The sequence below is a fragment of the Eleutherodactylus coqui genome, chromosome 3 (genome assembly GCF_035609145.1).
Source record: "Eleutherodactylus coqui strain aEleCoq1 chromosome 3, aEleCoq1.hap1, whole genome shotgun sequence".
In the NCBI taxonomy this organism is placed as follows: Eukaryota; Metazoa; Chordata; class Amphibia; order Anura; family Eleutherodactylidae; genus Eleutherodactylus; species Eleutherodactylus coqui.
In genome coordinates this window covers 11,790,682-11,807,631 of record NC_089839.1, presented here as the reverse complement: position 1 = coordinate 11,807,631, position 16,950 = coordinate 11,790,682, and the positions used below count along the sequence as shown (strand labels likewise).

General features: G+C 41.7%; 1 protein-coding gene across 1 annotated transcript in view; it reads left to right on the top strand.

The window, feature by feature from the left end:
* Positions 1 to 16,950, top strand: part of GALNT14 (polypeptide N-acetylgalactosaminyltransferase 14) — a 499,381-nt gene that overhangs the window by 371,865 nt on the left and 110,566 nt on the right. Inside the window, exon 4 of the mRNA XM_066595121.1 lies at positions 15,330 to 15,397. Coding sequence (XP_066451218.1) covers positions 15,330 to 15,397 — 68 coding nt within the window. The remainder of the gene's footprint in view (positions 1 to 15,329; positions 15,398 to 16,950) is intronic.

Sequence of the window (16,950 nt, the reverse complement as noted above, 5' to 3'; positions counted from 1 at the left end):
AGCCAGGAGATTTTAAACTTCCCAGGCTCTTCCCAGTTTCTGCACTTGCGTTCGCCATTTTGGCAACAGGTGCATGTGCCAAAGCTGGGGAAAGTTCTGTGAATAAGGATTCCATCAGTGGACATCGCCGGAGGCCTTAGGTAAGTAATTTCACCTCCCCTCACGGATCGGATCTGTGACGGGGGCAGAAACTTTAACTTTTTTTTTAAACTTGATTCATCTTCCCTCATAGATATGATCTGTGAGGGAAGATGAAACAAACTTTTTTTTCTACACTTTTTTTTTAACTTTTATATGGTTGCTGTTATCCATTGGATAACAGCGATCATGTGACCGGGAACTGCATGCTGCAGCTCCCGGTGATTTCCCTCTGCTCTCGGCTACTCATACTAGCCGGGTGTATGGAGTTTTAAAATTTCCCACGCCTCCCGGGCTTCCGTGCTTGCGCGTGATGTAATGACGTCTGGAGGACCAGAATGCCGCGGGACATTGTAGTGGACGGGGATGAGTATCCGTAAGGGAAGCTGAAACTTTAACTTTATTTTACTTTGCATTGAGTTTAATGCGATCGCATAACCAGGGGGGCCGTTCCCCCTATGGCAGCTCCAGCATGTCGGCTACCTCCAGTAACCGACTGCAGGGGGCGTTCATGTCCACAGCCCACATGGCTTTAATCCCCAGGGAAAGCGTGTTTTTAGGGTCTTGGGGATTAAAGCCTAGCCAGCCCGGATGTAAAAAGTATATGGGGTGGTTACTAAGGGGTTAAACAAGTTGGTGATATGCAGCACTGAGGGAGGGTCATCACTGCTCTTCAGTTATGCGCCTTGGCATGTTACCCTTTGCCCTAATGTCTACATATGGATAGTTATTTACTGATAGATAACAGGACTTCTGGATAGCAGTTAAACTGAAGGGAATTTTACAATGCTCAGCCTGCTTGTTTGGAAGTGAGCGGTTGAGTATTAAGCAGGGGTCCTGTAACCATGCGCCATATATGCCTTACTTTGGTTCCTACCATTAGCTTTAGTAAAGTCAGGTGCATGCTTAGCTAATTGATAGAGTACCCCTTGATTCAGGGGTATAGCCACATACGGTATGGTCTTTGAGTCTATAGGGCTATGTGTACATATCCAACAGCTCCTGGGATTTGATCTGTCCAAACCCATCAACAATAACTTTATGGTGTTTCACAAACTTATCATCCCAATAATCTTTCAACATGTCGTTGAGCCCTTTGATATTAGGAATTATGCAGAACAGTAAGAACAGACTTGTGAACATTGCTCAGGTTTGGGAGGTCAACACTTTCTTCCAATGACTGGCATGTATCCAGGTGTCTTTTCTTCCAGTTTGACTGAAGTAGTAGTTATGAACTGTATCTAGTATGGTGCGTCAACTCTAGGCTCCAGGCTTTTTTTCATGTACCTTCACCCAGTCCCTGGACACATCTCTCTCTGCCTTGCAAAGCCTTGGAATATCTGATATGATTTGTAAGGCTACATATTAAGTTTTTTGCACTATAGCATTGCATAGAACTTGCATACAGGTATAAAAGCATAAAAAACATATGGCAATATACACATATACCCTCACAAAAGAGTATTGCCTGATGTTGGGTGACTGTATGCTAGGTTTGACTTTAACATCCACTGGAGAGACAGGCAGTTGTCCAATATTCATTTTGTCTTTGGTCCACAGTACTTCTGGTACCAATGCAAGAACTTCTTGCATATAAAGACATTTTTTCTGAGAGTCTGTAACAGCAAGCAGTGCACAAAATGGTAGTTAACTGTTGGATAGTTAAGGGGCTAGTTACTTTTTATCATTTGGGGTATACTCAATTGTTGCTGGTATCGCTGTAAGCATGTCTGTCCCTATTAAGTTGACTGAGCAGGTCTCTGACACCAAAAATGTATCCACATTAAAAATGTAATACACTTTAACTTGATTCTGTTTGTAATGTACTTAGCAGACTTATCAAGCACTGTTTTAGCATCATAATTCAACATTATTCAAATAAGTAAAACTCAATACATATTGAATATACTATGCACTTATGTTGTGCACGCTTCAATAATATTGTATACATTATAATAGAATGTGATATATATTCTACTCTAATGGAGATACACGTCTTCTCTCTAGGTTGACCTGTATTAAGGGGCAAAACTATTACATTAGAGAAATCTTTCTCATCCCCTCCCCTTACATCACCTAGCTCCACCCATTGTCATCTGACTAACTGTTTGGGCATGTCTCTCTCAATCCATGTCAAGCCGCCCAACAAGGCACATTCCAAATAACACAATATAACTTATACAGGGGCTCTTCCCACTCACGCAAATTCACATTATTTATGATCAAGCAACAAGATCAGATTCAGCAAAAATTACATCCTAATTCTCTTATGCATCTATAACACAGTCATTACCAAATGACACACCTCACACAAGCCATCCCCTGCCCCTTTGGAATGCAATGTAAAAGGAAAAAGAAACTCTCTGTAGATAAGTAAACTGTGGTAACTGTATAACATATTTCAATGATTTTCCTCTTTAATTTCTACATCTCAGATCTTTCCAAGCAGGGACTTCTCTAGTTTCCTTACAGCACATATAGCTCACTATGGCTCTAAGGGGTAGGGGGTAGGGAATGAGTGGACATTCCACTGTGCAAATTATTCTATCTTTTTAGCAGGGTGCATCTACATCTAATGATATATGTTAAACCACAATTTAATGCAGCTGGGAGAAACTCAACATGTACATTTAAAATTGTAAAAGTGTCGCTAAATTCTGTAATTACATCATCATGAGGAAATATTTGGCCCTTATATATATAAAGGCCCATTTAGACACAATGATTATCGCTTAAAATTTGCACAAAAGCCATCTTTTGAGCGATAACTGTTGTGTCTAAACGCCTGCCCATGTGCGCTTTTCGTGCACTGTTCGTTCATTGCTCAAATCAAGTTTTCTAGAAATGAGCAATGACTCTTATCAGTAGCGCAGGCTGATATCTCAGCCGGCGGTGCTGATAAGATTCTCTCATCTGGTATCCCACTGGCAGTTCTCAGCGGGACACCATCTGAAAGTTTGGAGAACAATACAGCTGTTTGCATATGCAAAACAGCTGTATTGTTCTTGTAGAGATCGCAGTGGTATACTGATCTGCCTGCATTAACTCTTTAGTAGCTAATTAGATACTTAGAGTTATGCATCAATGATCGCTCAAAACCGTCACTCAAGCTGTCATTTAAGCAATTTTTGAGCAATCATCTTTCAGTGTAAATGGGCCCTAACTAAGAATCTTTTGATCCTGCTAGTATAACAGACAAACACTACAACGGCAGAATGGACATTGTCTGTTCATTCACACAAAGTACACTGAGTACACTGATTGATAATTTGGCAAGTGATATAGAAATAGAGGATTGTACCTATCTCAAGACAGCAGACAGAGCAAACACCATAAGAACAAGGGTCCTATTCATTGCCATTTTGTGTTTGTCTGGTGTCTATCATGCAGAGGCCTTGAGAGTTCTTAGAACACCATCCCAGATGGGCAGAGTTCTTGATTCACCATCCCAGGTGGGCAGAGTCATTCCCGACAGCCTAGTAGAAACTTTCCAGATAAGTCCCTAACCTGTTAGTCAAGAATCCTGGATTTCAATTAAATCAGTTAGGTATTGGAATTCCAGATTCCAATTAAATCAGTTTGGCGATTGGATAGTCTTTACTCTGGTCTCTCACCATTTTAACACACAACCACAAAATAAAGAGGTGCAATAATATTAACACAAGGCTTAAACAGTCAACGAATTGCAGTTCTATCCAGCAGAAGTTTGTCTCACACTTGTTGCATTCAGGAGTCTCCAGCTCGCTCACAATAACCCTCATTCACACTTTGGTCGTTTACTCTATTCCTAGTGCAAACTATTTTATCTTTCCAACGGGGCGCAAACCATCTACGTCTAATGATATATGTTAGGTCCCAATTTAGTGCAGCCGGAGGAGGCACAACATGTAAATTTAATATTGTGAAGGTGTCTCCAAATTCTGTAATGATATCACCATGGGGAAATATTGAATTGTTATATGTTACTTTAAGAATCTTTCTATCCTGCTTGTGTAACAAACGAACACTACCCATACACGGTCCTGACATTGTCTGTTCATTTACACGGAACATACTGATGGATAATTCGGCAAGTAGAATAGAAAGAGAGGACTGTACCTTTCTTAACACAGCAGACAGAAGCAAACACGTGTAAGACCAAAAGTCTTTCTGTAGTTTTCTGTTTGCTAATATCTACCATCCGAGGATTCCAAAGATCCTTAGAACATTCCGCTTGCCCGCATTCTTATTTTACAGAAATGTTATAGCATTTGGTTCAATTCGAAAGGGTATTGTAGCCATATCAATCAGGTATGTCCAATTATTTGAAAAGTGCACTGGAAAAGAACTTGCACATAATGCAAACGTGGTTGAGTTGTTAGTAGAGATGAGCGAACGTACTCGGATAGGCACTACGCGTCCGAGTAATGTGCCTTATCCGAGTACCGCTGTGTTCGTGCTGAAAGATTCGGGGCGCTCCGCTGCTGACAGGTGAGTCGCAGCGGGGAGCGGGGCAGAGCGGCCGGGAGAGAAGGAGAGAAAGATCTCCCCTCCGTTCCTCCCCGCTCTCCCCTGCAGCTCCCCGCTCCGCAGCGCGTGCCAAATCTTTCAGCACGAACACAGCGGTACTCGGATAAGGCACATTACTCGGACGAGTAGTGCCTATCCGAGTACGTTCGCTCATCTCTAGTTGTTAGCTCTACTGAACTTCCCTTTTTTATTATTTATAGACAAATAAGGAATAACAATAACTAACCAGACTCAGACTATAACTATACAATCAATAATTGACAACATGAACAGCATTTTTGTCAGCAAATCAAGGAAAATATATGATGCATGAATTTATTAATCTTATGAGCAAGCGACTGTCTATAACCACATATGGTAATGCATTAATCCTGAACAATTAACTGTAATACTGCCCCCTATGTACAAGAATATATCTACTATAATAGTGCCTCCTATGTACAAGAATATAACTACTATAATACTGCCCCCCATGTACAAGAATATAACTACTATAATACTGCCCCCTATGTACAAGAATATAACTACTATAATACTGCCCCCTATGTACAAGAATATAACTACTATAATACTGCCCCCTATGTACAAGAATATAACTACTATAATACTGCCCCTATGTACAAGAATATAACTAGTATAATACTGCCCCTATGTACAAGAATATAACTTCTATAATACTGCCTCCTTATGTACAAGAATATAACTACTATAATACTGCCTCCTATGTACAAGAATATAACTACTATAATACTGCCTCCTTATGTACAAGAATATAACTACTATAATACTGCCTCCTATGTACAAGAATATAACTACTATAATACTGCCCCCTATGTACAAGAATATAACTACTATAATACTGCTCCTATGTACCAGAATATAACTACTATAATACTGCTCCTATGTACAAGAATATAACTACTATAATACTGCCCCTATGTACAAGAATACAACTACTATAATACTGCTCCTATGTACAAGAATATAACTACTATAATACTGCCCCCTATGTACAAGAATATAACTACTATAATACTGCTCCTATGTATAAGAATATAACTACTATCATACTGCCCCTATGTACAAGAATATAACTACTATAATAGTGCCTCCTATGTACAAGAATATAACTACTATAATACTGCTCCTATGTACAAGAATATAACTACTATAATACTGCCCCCTATGTACAAGAATATTACTATTATAATACTGTCCCCTATGTACAAGAATATAACTACTATAATACTGCTCCTATGTACAAGAATATAACTACTATAATACTGTCCCCTATGTACAAGAATATAACTACTATAATACTGCCCCCTATGTACAAGAATATAACTACTATAATACTGCCTCCTATGTACAAGAATATAACTACTATAATACTGTCCCCTATGTACAAGAATATAACTACTATCATACTGCCCCTATGTACAAGAATATAACTACTATCATACTGCCCCTATGTACAAGAATATAACTACTATAATACTGCCCCATATGTACAAGAATATAACTGCTGTAATACTGCCCCCTATGTACAAGGATATAACTACTATAATACTGCCCCCCAAGTACAAGAATATAACTACTATAATACTGCCCCCTATGTACAAGAATATAACTACTATAATAATGCCCCATATGTACAAGAAGATAACTACTATAATACTGCCCCCTATGTACAAGAATATAACTACTATAATACTGCCTCCCATGTACAAGAATATAACTACTATAATAATGCCCCATATGTACAAGAATATAACTACTATAATACTGCCCCCTATGTACAAGAATATAACTACTATAATACTGCTCCTATGTACAAGAATATAACTACTATAATAGTGCCTCCTATGTACAAGAATATAACTACTATAATACTGCTCCTATGTACAAGAATATAACTACTATAATACTGCCCCCTATGTACAAGAATATAACTATTATAATACTGTCCCCTATGTACAAGAATATAACTACTATAATACTGCTCCTATGTACAAGAATATAACTACTATAATACTGTCCCCTATGTACAAGAATATAACTACTATAATACTGCCCCCTATGTACAAGAATATAACTACTATAATACTGCCTCCTATGTACAAGAATATAACTACTATAATACTGTCCCCTATGTACAAGAATATAACTACTATCATACTGCCCCTATGTACAAGAATATAACTACTATCATACTGCCCCTATGTACAAGAATATAACTACTATAATACTGCCCCATATGTACAAGAATATAACTGCTGTAATACTGCCCCCTATGTACAAGGATATAACTACTATAATACTGCCCCCATGTACAAGAATATAACTACTATAATACTGCCCCCTATGTACAAGAATATAACTACTATAATAATGCCCCATATGTACAAGAAGATAACTACTATAATACTGCCCCCTATGTACAAGAATATAACTACTATAATACTGCCTCCCATGTACAAGAATATAACTACTATAATAATGCCCCATATGTACAAGAATATAACTACTATAATACTGCCCCCTATGTACAAGAATATAACTACTATAATACTGCTCCCATGTACAAGAATATAACTACTATAATACTGCCTCCTACGGTATGTACAAGAATATAACTACTATAATACTGCCTCCTATGGTATGTACACGAATATAACTACTATAAAACTGCCCCTATATACAAGAGTATAACTGCCATAATACTACCCCCTATGTACAATAATATAACTGCTATAATACTGCCCCCTATGTACAAGAATATAACTACTATAATACTGCCCCCTATGTACAAGAATATAACTTCTATAATACTGCCCCCTATGTACAAGAATATAACTACTACAATACTGCCCTCTATGTATAAGAATATAACCACTATAATACTGCCCCCTATGTATAAGAATATAACTACTATGATACTGCCCCCTATGTACAAGAATATAACTACTACAATACTGCCCTCTATGTATAAGAATATAACCACTATAATACTGCCCCCTATGTATAAGAATATAACTACTATGATACTGCCCTCTATGTACAAGAATATAACTACTATAATACTGCCCCCTATGTACAAGAATATAACTACTATAATACTGCCTCCTATGTACAAGAATATAACTACTATAATACTGCCCCCTATGTACAAGAATATAACTACTATAATACTGCTGCTATGTACAAGAATATAACTACTATAATACTGCCCCCTATGTACAAGAATATAACTACTATAATACTGCCTCCTATGTACAAGAATATAACTACTATAATACTGCCCCCTATGTACAAGAATATAACTACTATAATACTGCTCCTATGTACAAGAATATAACTACTATAATACTGCCCCCTATGTACAAGAATATAACTACTATAATACTGCCTCCTATGTACAAGAATATAACTACTATAATACTGCCCCCTATGTACAAGAATATAACTACTATAATACTGCCCCCTATGTACAAGAATATAACTACTATAATACTGCCTCCTATGTACAAGAATATAACTACTATAATACTGCCCCCTATGTACAAGAATATAACTACTATAATACTGCTGCTATGTACAAGAATATAACTACTATAATACTGCCCCCTATGTACAAGAATATAACTACTATAATACTGCCTCCTATGTACAAGAATATAACTACTATAATACTGCCCCCTATGTACAAGAATATAACTACTATGATACTGCCCTCTATGTACAAGAATATAACTACTATAATACTGCCCCATATGTACAAGAATATAACTACTATAATACTGCCCCCTATGTACAAGAATATAACTACTATAATACTGCCCCCTATATACAAGAATATAACTACTATAATACTGCTTCTATGTACAAGAATATAACTACTATAATACTGCCCCCTATGTACAAGAATATAACTACTATAATACTGCTCCTATGTACAAGAATATAGCTACTATAATACTGCTCCCTATGTACAACAATATAACTGCTATAATACTGCTACCGTGTTACCCTGAAAGTAAGACCAACCCCATGATTTTCGGGGGTGGGGTTTAAATATATAAGCACCACCCTGGAAAAAGTCCAAGCAACACAAAATAAAAAAAAAGAAATTCTTACCTAGCAGGCGCTGTCCGGGTCCCTTAGCAGCCGACAGAAGATCGCTTCCTGGTAATGGAGTTCATAAACCCCGCCTCCAGGAAGTGATGGCTCTGATTGGTTCATCGAGCACTGCATTGATTGGCTGAGCTGTGGCACTCGAGAACTAGTCAGAGCCATCGCTTCCTGGAGGCGGGGTTTACGAACCCCATTACCAGAAAGCAATCTTCTGTCGGCGTCTACAAGCAGGCTGCATGAACTCTGCATGAACACAATGTTCTAGTGCGTTCTGTTCTATTTTTTGTGTTTAGCGCAGCTCATGAATGATGGGGCGTGCTAAAGCTGCTGTCGGAGGCAGAAAGGGTGCCTCCAAAAGCGAAAGAATAACTGCAGCAGAGCGGCGCAACTGAAATCGTGGCTGAACGCTACAATTTAAATTGCGGTGTTATCACTGTGTTCTCTGTGCTGCTACATGGGACTGCAAGTGACATCATTATCTGTCCTCAGTGTTATCACTGGGTTCTCTGTGGTGTTACATAGGACTGCAGATGACATCATTATCTGTCCTCAGCGTTATCACTGTGTTCTCTGTGCTGTTACATTGGAGTTCAATCGTACAGTACTGTACTAGTGTATTACCCGTCGCCGATGATGGTGAAGGGTGGGTTGCGTTAGCAGCAGAAGGAGACGCCGAGCAGGAGATCACGTCGGTCAGCACACGCCGGGGTAATAGAGGCAACCAATGTTACTGGGGACCAAATTTGGGCTAAAAATCGGCCTTAGTAGGTGTCAGTGCTAGTAGAGGTGTTACTGCACAAGTATATAACTACTATTACACTTTCCATACGTGACAGCCGTCGCTCGGGTAAGAGCCTTAGATTTCCCGCGGTTGGGGATGATATGAATACGGCTCTTAGAAGGTTACAGATGTAATTTCTCCATTTGCGTTTCCATTTTTAGTACGATCTGCCTCTCCGTCTAATCCCTTTATTGAGCGACTAACAGTAGGAACGTATTGCACTTTTGCGTCCTCCGCGTCTCCGACTCCTCCTTTATCATGAAAGGCTTTTAATCGCCCGCTCACTATTGTGTATCTGTTCCATTTGATGTTAGATTTCTGGTCGGCCATTCGCTCCGTTACTTTCAACTTTAATCAATCCAATTATCCAAAACTGCAAATTAACTACGGAGTGATGTATCATTGGCGGCTCTCGGGAGCCGCTTGCTTAATGTTAATCGCTGGATGTAGCCGCGTACCGCTGAGTTATGGCTGTGAGTTATAGACACAAGATATTTTATGCTTCAGGTTTTAAACTAAAAGAAAAGATAAATTTGGGAATAAAATAACCAATTTATGAAAAATGCGAATATTTCAGCCCTGAGAAACGGCGCGACGTCCCCACCGCGCTTTATAAACCGGAGGAAATTCATGAAGTTCTGTCTGGGAAATTATATGATATTTACATTCCAGACAGAAAAATAGAATAAAGTGAGTCATGTTTATCCGTCCCTGAAGCCCCATAAATCCTCTCCTCCGCTATTAATGGAATGGCGCGGTGTTGTTTTAGCTTGTTACATTCGTCAGTAAGTAATCAAAGCAATTATATGTGATGCAAGTTTTGCAGCTCGGGCATATAAATAATTGGCATTTAGCGACGTTTGCGGCTGGTGGAGTGACTGCGCCTCTATGATTATGTGTCTAATCTGTATTTAACACTAAGGCCGTCGCATAACAGTCAGCGCCCCCCATTGATCAGCAGGTGATGGTATGTCCAACTACACTTAAAGGGGTATTCCACCTCAATTGTGGTGTAGACCTCATGGCCTATATGACCTGTATGGTGGCACTGGTGGCACACAGGTACCACCATATGGCACCATACTAGAGGGGTATTCTTCTCTAGGAGCGCTGTTCCATCTCTGTAGTAATGTGTCTTCTGAATGAACATGACAGAGGTTATGTGCAGCTCCAGTCGAGAGCAAAGGACTATGGCCCCCCAATTTACGCAGGTGAGTAACTAGCATCACGCCCACAGCACCAGAACCAAACTTATAATATAAATACAGCACCAGCACCAAGCTCATACTATAAATACAGCACCAGAACCAAACTTATAACATAAGTACAGCACCAGCACCAAGCTCATACTATAAACACAGCACCAGTACCATGCTCACTACATAAATACAGCACCAGCACCAAGCTCATACTATAAATATAGCACCAGAACCAAGCTCTTAACATAATTACAGCACCAGTATCATGCTCACTACATAAATGTAGCACCAGAAGTATGCTTAGTTCATAAATACAGCAACAGAACCAAACTCATAATATAAATACAGCACCAGAAGCAAGCTCAGTACATAGATACAGCATCAGAACCAAACAAATATAGTACCAGAACCAAACTGATGCTATAAATACAGCACCAGATCCAGTCTCAGTACATAGATCCAGTACCAGTACCAATGTATAATTTATATACATACAGACCCAGAACTAAGTATCACACCATCACAACTCAAAATGAACAGACCCTTTAAAGAAACAAACTCAAATTAGACAGTATAATAGAGACCCCAAACCAGACCCCCCTCAATAAGTCCCCCTACAGGCCCCCTAAATGCTTTATAGATGTGAGAGAAAACCTTATAATTACAGTCGAGACCCCCTAAATAAGTACGGACCCCAGACCACCCTACTCATCTTACCGCTTACAGTTATCTTCACTCTTGTGTTCAGCTGCAGACAATATTCTGATGCTAAGACACCGGGTCCAGAACTCCCAACAGCTGATCTTAGTGCCGGCCTTAGGCTGCATGACACCCGGCGTAGAAATGTTATCCCGTATATATGGCACTGTATTCTGATTATGCATCAAGTGCCAATATAGTAGCATACCCACACCAGAACAGCTCAGCAAATAAATACTGTACCAGAACCAAGCTTGTTACATAAATACAGTACCAGAACCAAGCTTGTTACATAAATACAGCACCAGATTAAAGCTCAGTACATAAATACAGCCCCAGAACCAAGCTGATAACGTAACTACTGCAACAGAACAAGGCTTATAATATACATTCAGCACTGGAACAAAGCTCATAAAATAAATGTAGCATCAGAACCAAGCTCAGTACATAAATACAATACCAGAACCAAGCTCATAAAATAGATACAACACCAGAACCAATCTTAGTACATATATACAATGCGAGAACCGAAGTTATAACATAAATATAGTAAAATAACCAAGCTCATATTATAAATACAGTACCAGAACCAAGCTAATAACATAAATACAACATAAATACCAGAACCAGGCTCAATAAATACCACCCAAGACCCAACCTTACTACAGATATAATACCAGAACCCTTCTCCTAGCATCAATACCATAAAGAGTGCCCAGCAGTGTACTGTAAATAGGGCCATAACCCTGAATCCACCACTAGGGGGAGCTCACTATGATTTTCAATAACACCATCTTGCTCTAGTCACATCCAGTGCTGCATTTAGAGTTCTGCCAGCTTTCGATCACCAGCATGCAGTGCATTGCAGATGCGTAAATGATAAGTCCAGGGTGTAAACACAACTTTCACTTCACAGGTCTGTTTACAAGGTCAATGGTCGGCAGTCTGAAAGCAGCTTTGGATGTGACTGGAGTCTATAAGTAGGACGCTCATCCTACGCAGCACATTGATAGATCTGGTATTGTTGTGTCTCGGGCTGGAGGTAATGCAGTCTACTCTTCACCATATGTTTTCTGTACGAGGACTGAACATTTCCCATCAGGATAAGACAGCCGCTGTTTAAGGCGAATTCCATCCATATTGTCGCATCCTCAAGTGACATCACACGGCGGCGAGTGACCCGGCAGAGCAGATGGTCGCTGTCAGCGCTGTCACTGCGCTGGATCCTGCAGGACTGGAACATCTGATGGACTAAAAATAAACTAATCGCTGAGACCCGGAAGGACGCGACGCGAATAAAAGCCGCTACGGATATCATCCAGCTTGTCAGAGACCCAGAAGAGCGCAGCCACCGACCGGCCAGTTTATTAGAGACCCCATCCAGTAGCACGTTAGACCTCCTTTGGCTTTCAGAGCCGCAGCAGTTTGACGTGTTACATCGTGCGGACGGCCATGTGCGTCAATGACCAGGAGAGGAGATGGCACCAGGCTGGGGAGAGGACAAGCCGGCGGGGCAGTGCGATGGGCAATGTTCTGCTGGGTACTTGGGTCCTGGCATCGTGTGACACGTACCACCTACCTAACATTATGCGGACAAGTCCCCCTTCATGGCAGCGGGGTTCCATAATGGCAGCGCCCCTGTCAGGATGGTAATGCGTTGGCCGCACTGCAGGAACGGAGAAGGAACAGGACAAAGAGATGGAGGTGATGACTTCTCCAAACCCCAAAACTTATCTGATGGGGAGTAACAAGTCCGATCCACGGAGGTCACACCGAGCAACTTCAATCTTGTGCCGAGACCACATGTCGGGGGAGTCCGGGACTCGGAGGGTCAGAGCGCGCAAATCTCTACTGTTTCTCTTTTTCTCGTGTTTACCTTGAGCCGCCCCCCCCCCCACGATATAAACGTCTCCCATTCGCCACGATTCACATCATTATCTTCATGCGACTCCAGAAGACATTTTCAGAAATTCAAATCCGCCGCACAAAAGGTTTTCTTATCTGACATAATTGTACGTTTTTATTTTCCTGCTCTGGAATTAAAGACGTTTCGCTATTTGTCTTATCGCCGTCCTGTTCTCGGGGAAGCGGATAAGGGAAATAGCCTATTTTACCAGCGTCCGGGTCTTTGTTAGACGGCGCAATTAATATTTCAATGTTCTGCATCAAGTGACTTCATATGTGCCGATGTAGCAGAGCTGAGTGTGCTTTATTATCGCTTGTGGATGTATTATGTATCATCTCTGCCCAAAGCGTCAGCCTTATCTGCAGTCCTATGCAAGAGCTCTACGGCTCTTATTGATCTACGTGTTCCCGACAGATTCGCGTCTCAGACTGCGCCAGAATTAAGGCGCTCGGAGTTTTGTACACATTGACAAATAGTTTGCACCAAAAAGAAAAGAAAAATCCAACAAGTTCACCAATTTTTTTTTTGACCCTGAAAGTGGGCGGGGCAAGCTTCAAGATTTCCAGCACGATTCTGAAGCATTACTACAAGAATGTATCAGTAACAGCGGGGGCAGATTGTATCTTGGCTCGTTGTCTGACACAAATCCAATGACATGGATACGTTATTTTAGTAGGAGCGAACGTAAAAACACGTACGGCCGTGTGAAGGAGGCTTAAGACTGTCCAGTTCTAAAAAGAATTGGCGCAATATACGCCAACATTCATAAATAAGGTCAATTATTCTGCCGTTATGAACCGCGCCGTACAAGTAAGGGCGCCTTCACACTGGCGAGAAAATTTGGCGATTCTCTCGCACCGTGAGAGTGAGTGAAAACGCATGATTATGAAACCAATGAATTTCAATGGTTTTATCCTCATTCGCGATGTTTTTACTCCTGTAGCATGCCCATTATTTCTGTAATGTCGCCCATTGTTACCAATGGGGCCAGCAGCAGCAGTGTTGGCCCCATTGAAAGCAATGGGGGAAGATCGTGATCCCCTTTCGCAGCTGTGAAAGCTGCAGCAGGGGATTCCTTCAGCCCCACGGGGATGTGAGGCTGTCACATCCAGGGGTTTAACCATGTTCTCAATGAGGCCAGCACCGTTGAGAACATAGTGAGAAGATTGTGATCCGCTGCTGCTGCTGTGACAGCAGCGGCAGGGGATTTCTTCAACCCCCCACTGGGAGTCCCCTCATCACTGAACTGGAGGGATATCCCCAGCAGCGGGGTTCACCTGCAAGGGAGAACAAGGAAATCCCCCCCCCCTTTCTGGGGATTTCCCTATTCTTCCCCGCGTGGGGATCTCTCTTTCCCCTCTATGGTGGAATTCCCCTGTAGCAAGGAGAAAAGGGTTCCCCTGCAGGACGTAATTGCATTGTCATTATGCCTTTTAGCCCTTAAACTACCCAGTAGTGGCGCTACTGACAGTCAGGATAATTACATCCTGCAGGTGAACCCTTCATTCCCCACTACAGGGGAAATCCCTCATAGGGGAGAGAGAGAGCAGGGCTTTAGAGAGGGTGGAGCTAGAGGGGTTCTCCCAGGGATTTCCCTATAGCAAGAAGAGAGAGGGCGGGGCTAGAGAGTGGTTCCGCATGTACAAAAACACCTGAACGAGGCTTGAATAGGTAGATCTGTGCATATACGTTTTGCTAATTAGCCTAATGAGGTTCAGATCTGTTCTTTTCCCTGCATTTTTCGCAGTGTTTAACGCTTCCCGTTGAATTCTGTATCAAATTCGGCGCGGAGGCTGCAGATTTTGGTGCGTAATTTTTGGTTCTGTGTCTTTCTGGGCATATAGCTGGTGTGAAGCCGCCCTAAAGGCTCCTCGCCTGCGCAGAACATCCCGTTGCATATATATATCTACACCTGTGACTGCATGTGAAGCCCCAACACTCACACTGTTTCTGTCTTTTGCAGCGTGTTGAATCGGACACCTATGCATCTCATCCATGAAATCATATTGGTGGACGACTACAGCGATAACTGTAAGTGTAACGGGCCGCTCTGCTTTACCAAATCTGTTTTCATAAGTCCTATTAGGGAATCTTGAGATCAGCTGTAATCTGTAGGGGAACCATCAATAATTGTTAATTTTCCCTGCAGCACTTCCACAGGAGAAATGAGGTATTACAATGGTTGTGTGTAATACATGGAGATGCTAGGCTCTCTAGAGCAAGAGACCTCCTACAGCCCGACTAAAGACAAGTGGGAGACTTGCACCTAGCAGTTTTTCCTGACATATATGTGGATATACAAGTCTCAGATGGGTCCTGGATGGGGGGGAGGAGCAGGGGGGGGCTCTATTAAAGGCATTGTCCCATCTATTAGGGCTAATTCACACTAGCCGTGGATTCTGATTTCTAGCTCTGTTGTGCGATCAGAACAAAGGAACCCACTTGGCTAACAGAACCATCATATAACTGTGCCAAATGGACTATAATAGGGTTTGTTTGGTTTCCGGACAGCCAGTCGGCATTTTACAATTTCACAAGACAAAATAGTGCTACATGCAACACTATGGAGCGTCTCTTGCTCTGGAGGACCTGGCATGTCCATGTGTTACACACTGCCATTGATTTCAGTAGGAAGCGTGTAATACCTTATTTCTCCTGCAGGAGTGCTGCAGGGAAAATGAACACTTGCAGACACTTCCCCTACAGATTACAGCTGATCGCATCTAATCTCAGCAGGGGGACACTTTGTGATCTGTTTATTGTCAGGGGACCCCTCTAACAAGAAGGGATTGTTCAGAGGGACTCCTTTAACTGTTCCTTATCACTCTAATCTACATACGGAGAGGGGATAGCGGTTTGTCAGTGAGGCATCTGGTTATAGCTTATATGTATTGCATGTACGTGCCCACCCTAGGTTACATCCAAGTCACAGTGAATTCACATGGCAAATGTCACCATGGACCCTAATGTCCTCTGCAAGGGACCGGTAGCATCGCATGAATCAGATGAATGGCCGTCCATATAATGTATGGATGAGCTGAACCCGCTTGAGCAGGGCGGGCCACCCTCTGTCCTGGTGCATTCAGGGGATTGTGAGCAGGGACCCCCCTCCATTACAACTACGTGCCCTTCGGTGGGCCAAGGAGTCCCAATGAAGCCATCAGTGAGACCATTTTGCAAGAGACGGGCCCTGAAGAAAAGTCATCCTGCCATCAGGAACATGTAGGAAGTGAGCCCTCCTAATGAAGCGGCCATTACTCCGTCTCTAGACGTGACTCTGAGCATCATTTATAAGCCCGAAGCGTTAATAAACAGGAATGAAGACAGTGCGGTAAGTGATGGCGCCCCAGGGACCCCCGGGAAGAATTCCTGCGATCACCGGAGACCATTAAGTGCCTTAACTACGTTTAGAGGATAAAGGATTGTGAGCGGATGTGACACCCGCTGACTGATGTCCCCCGGAGAATCCTCCCCGTAGAAATAGATGACTTTAATAAGTTTTAATGGATTCTTTAACTCCCTCTAATTCCCAACGTAAAAATCATGAAAGTAAATGAAGTCTTATGGCGAGGAGCGGCGGGTGA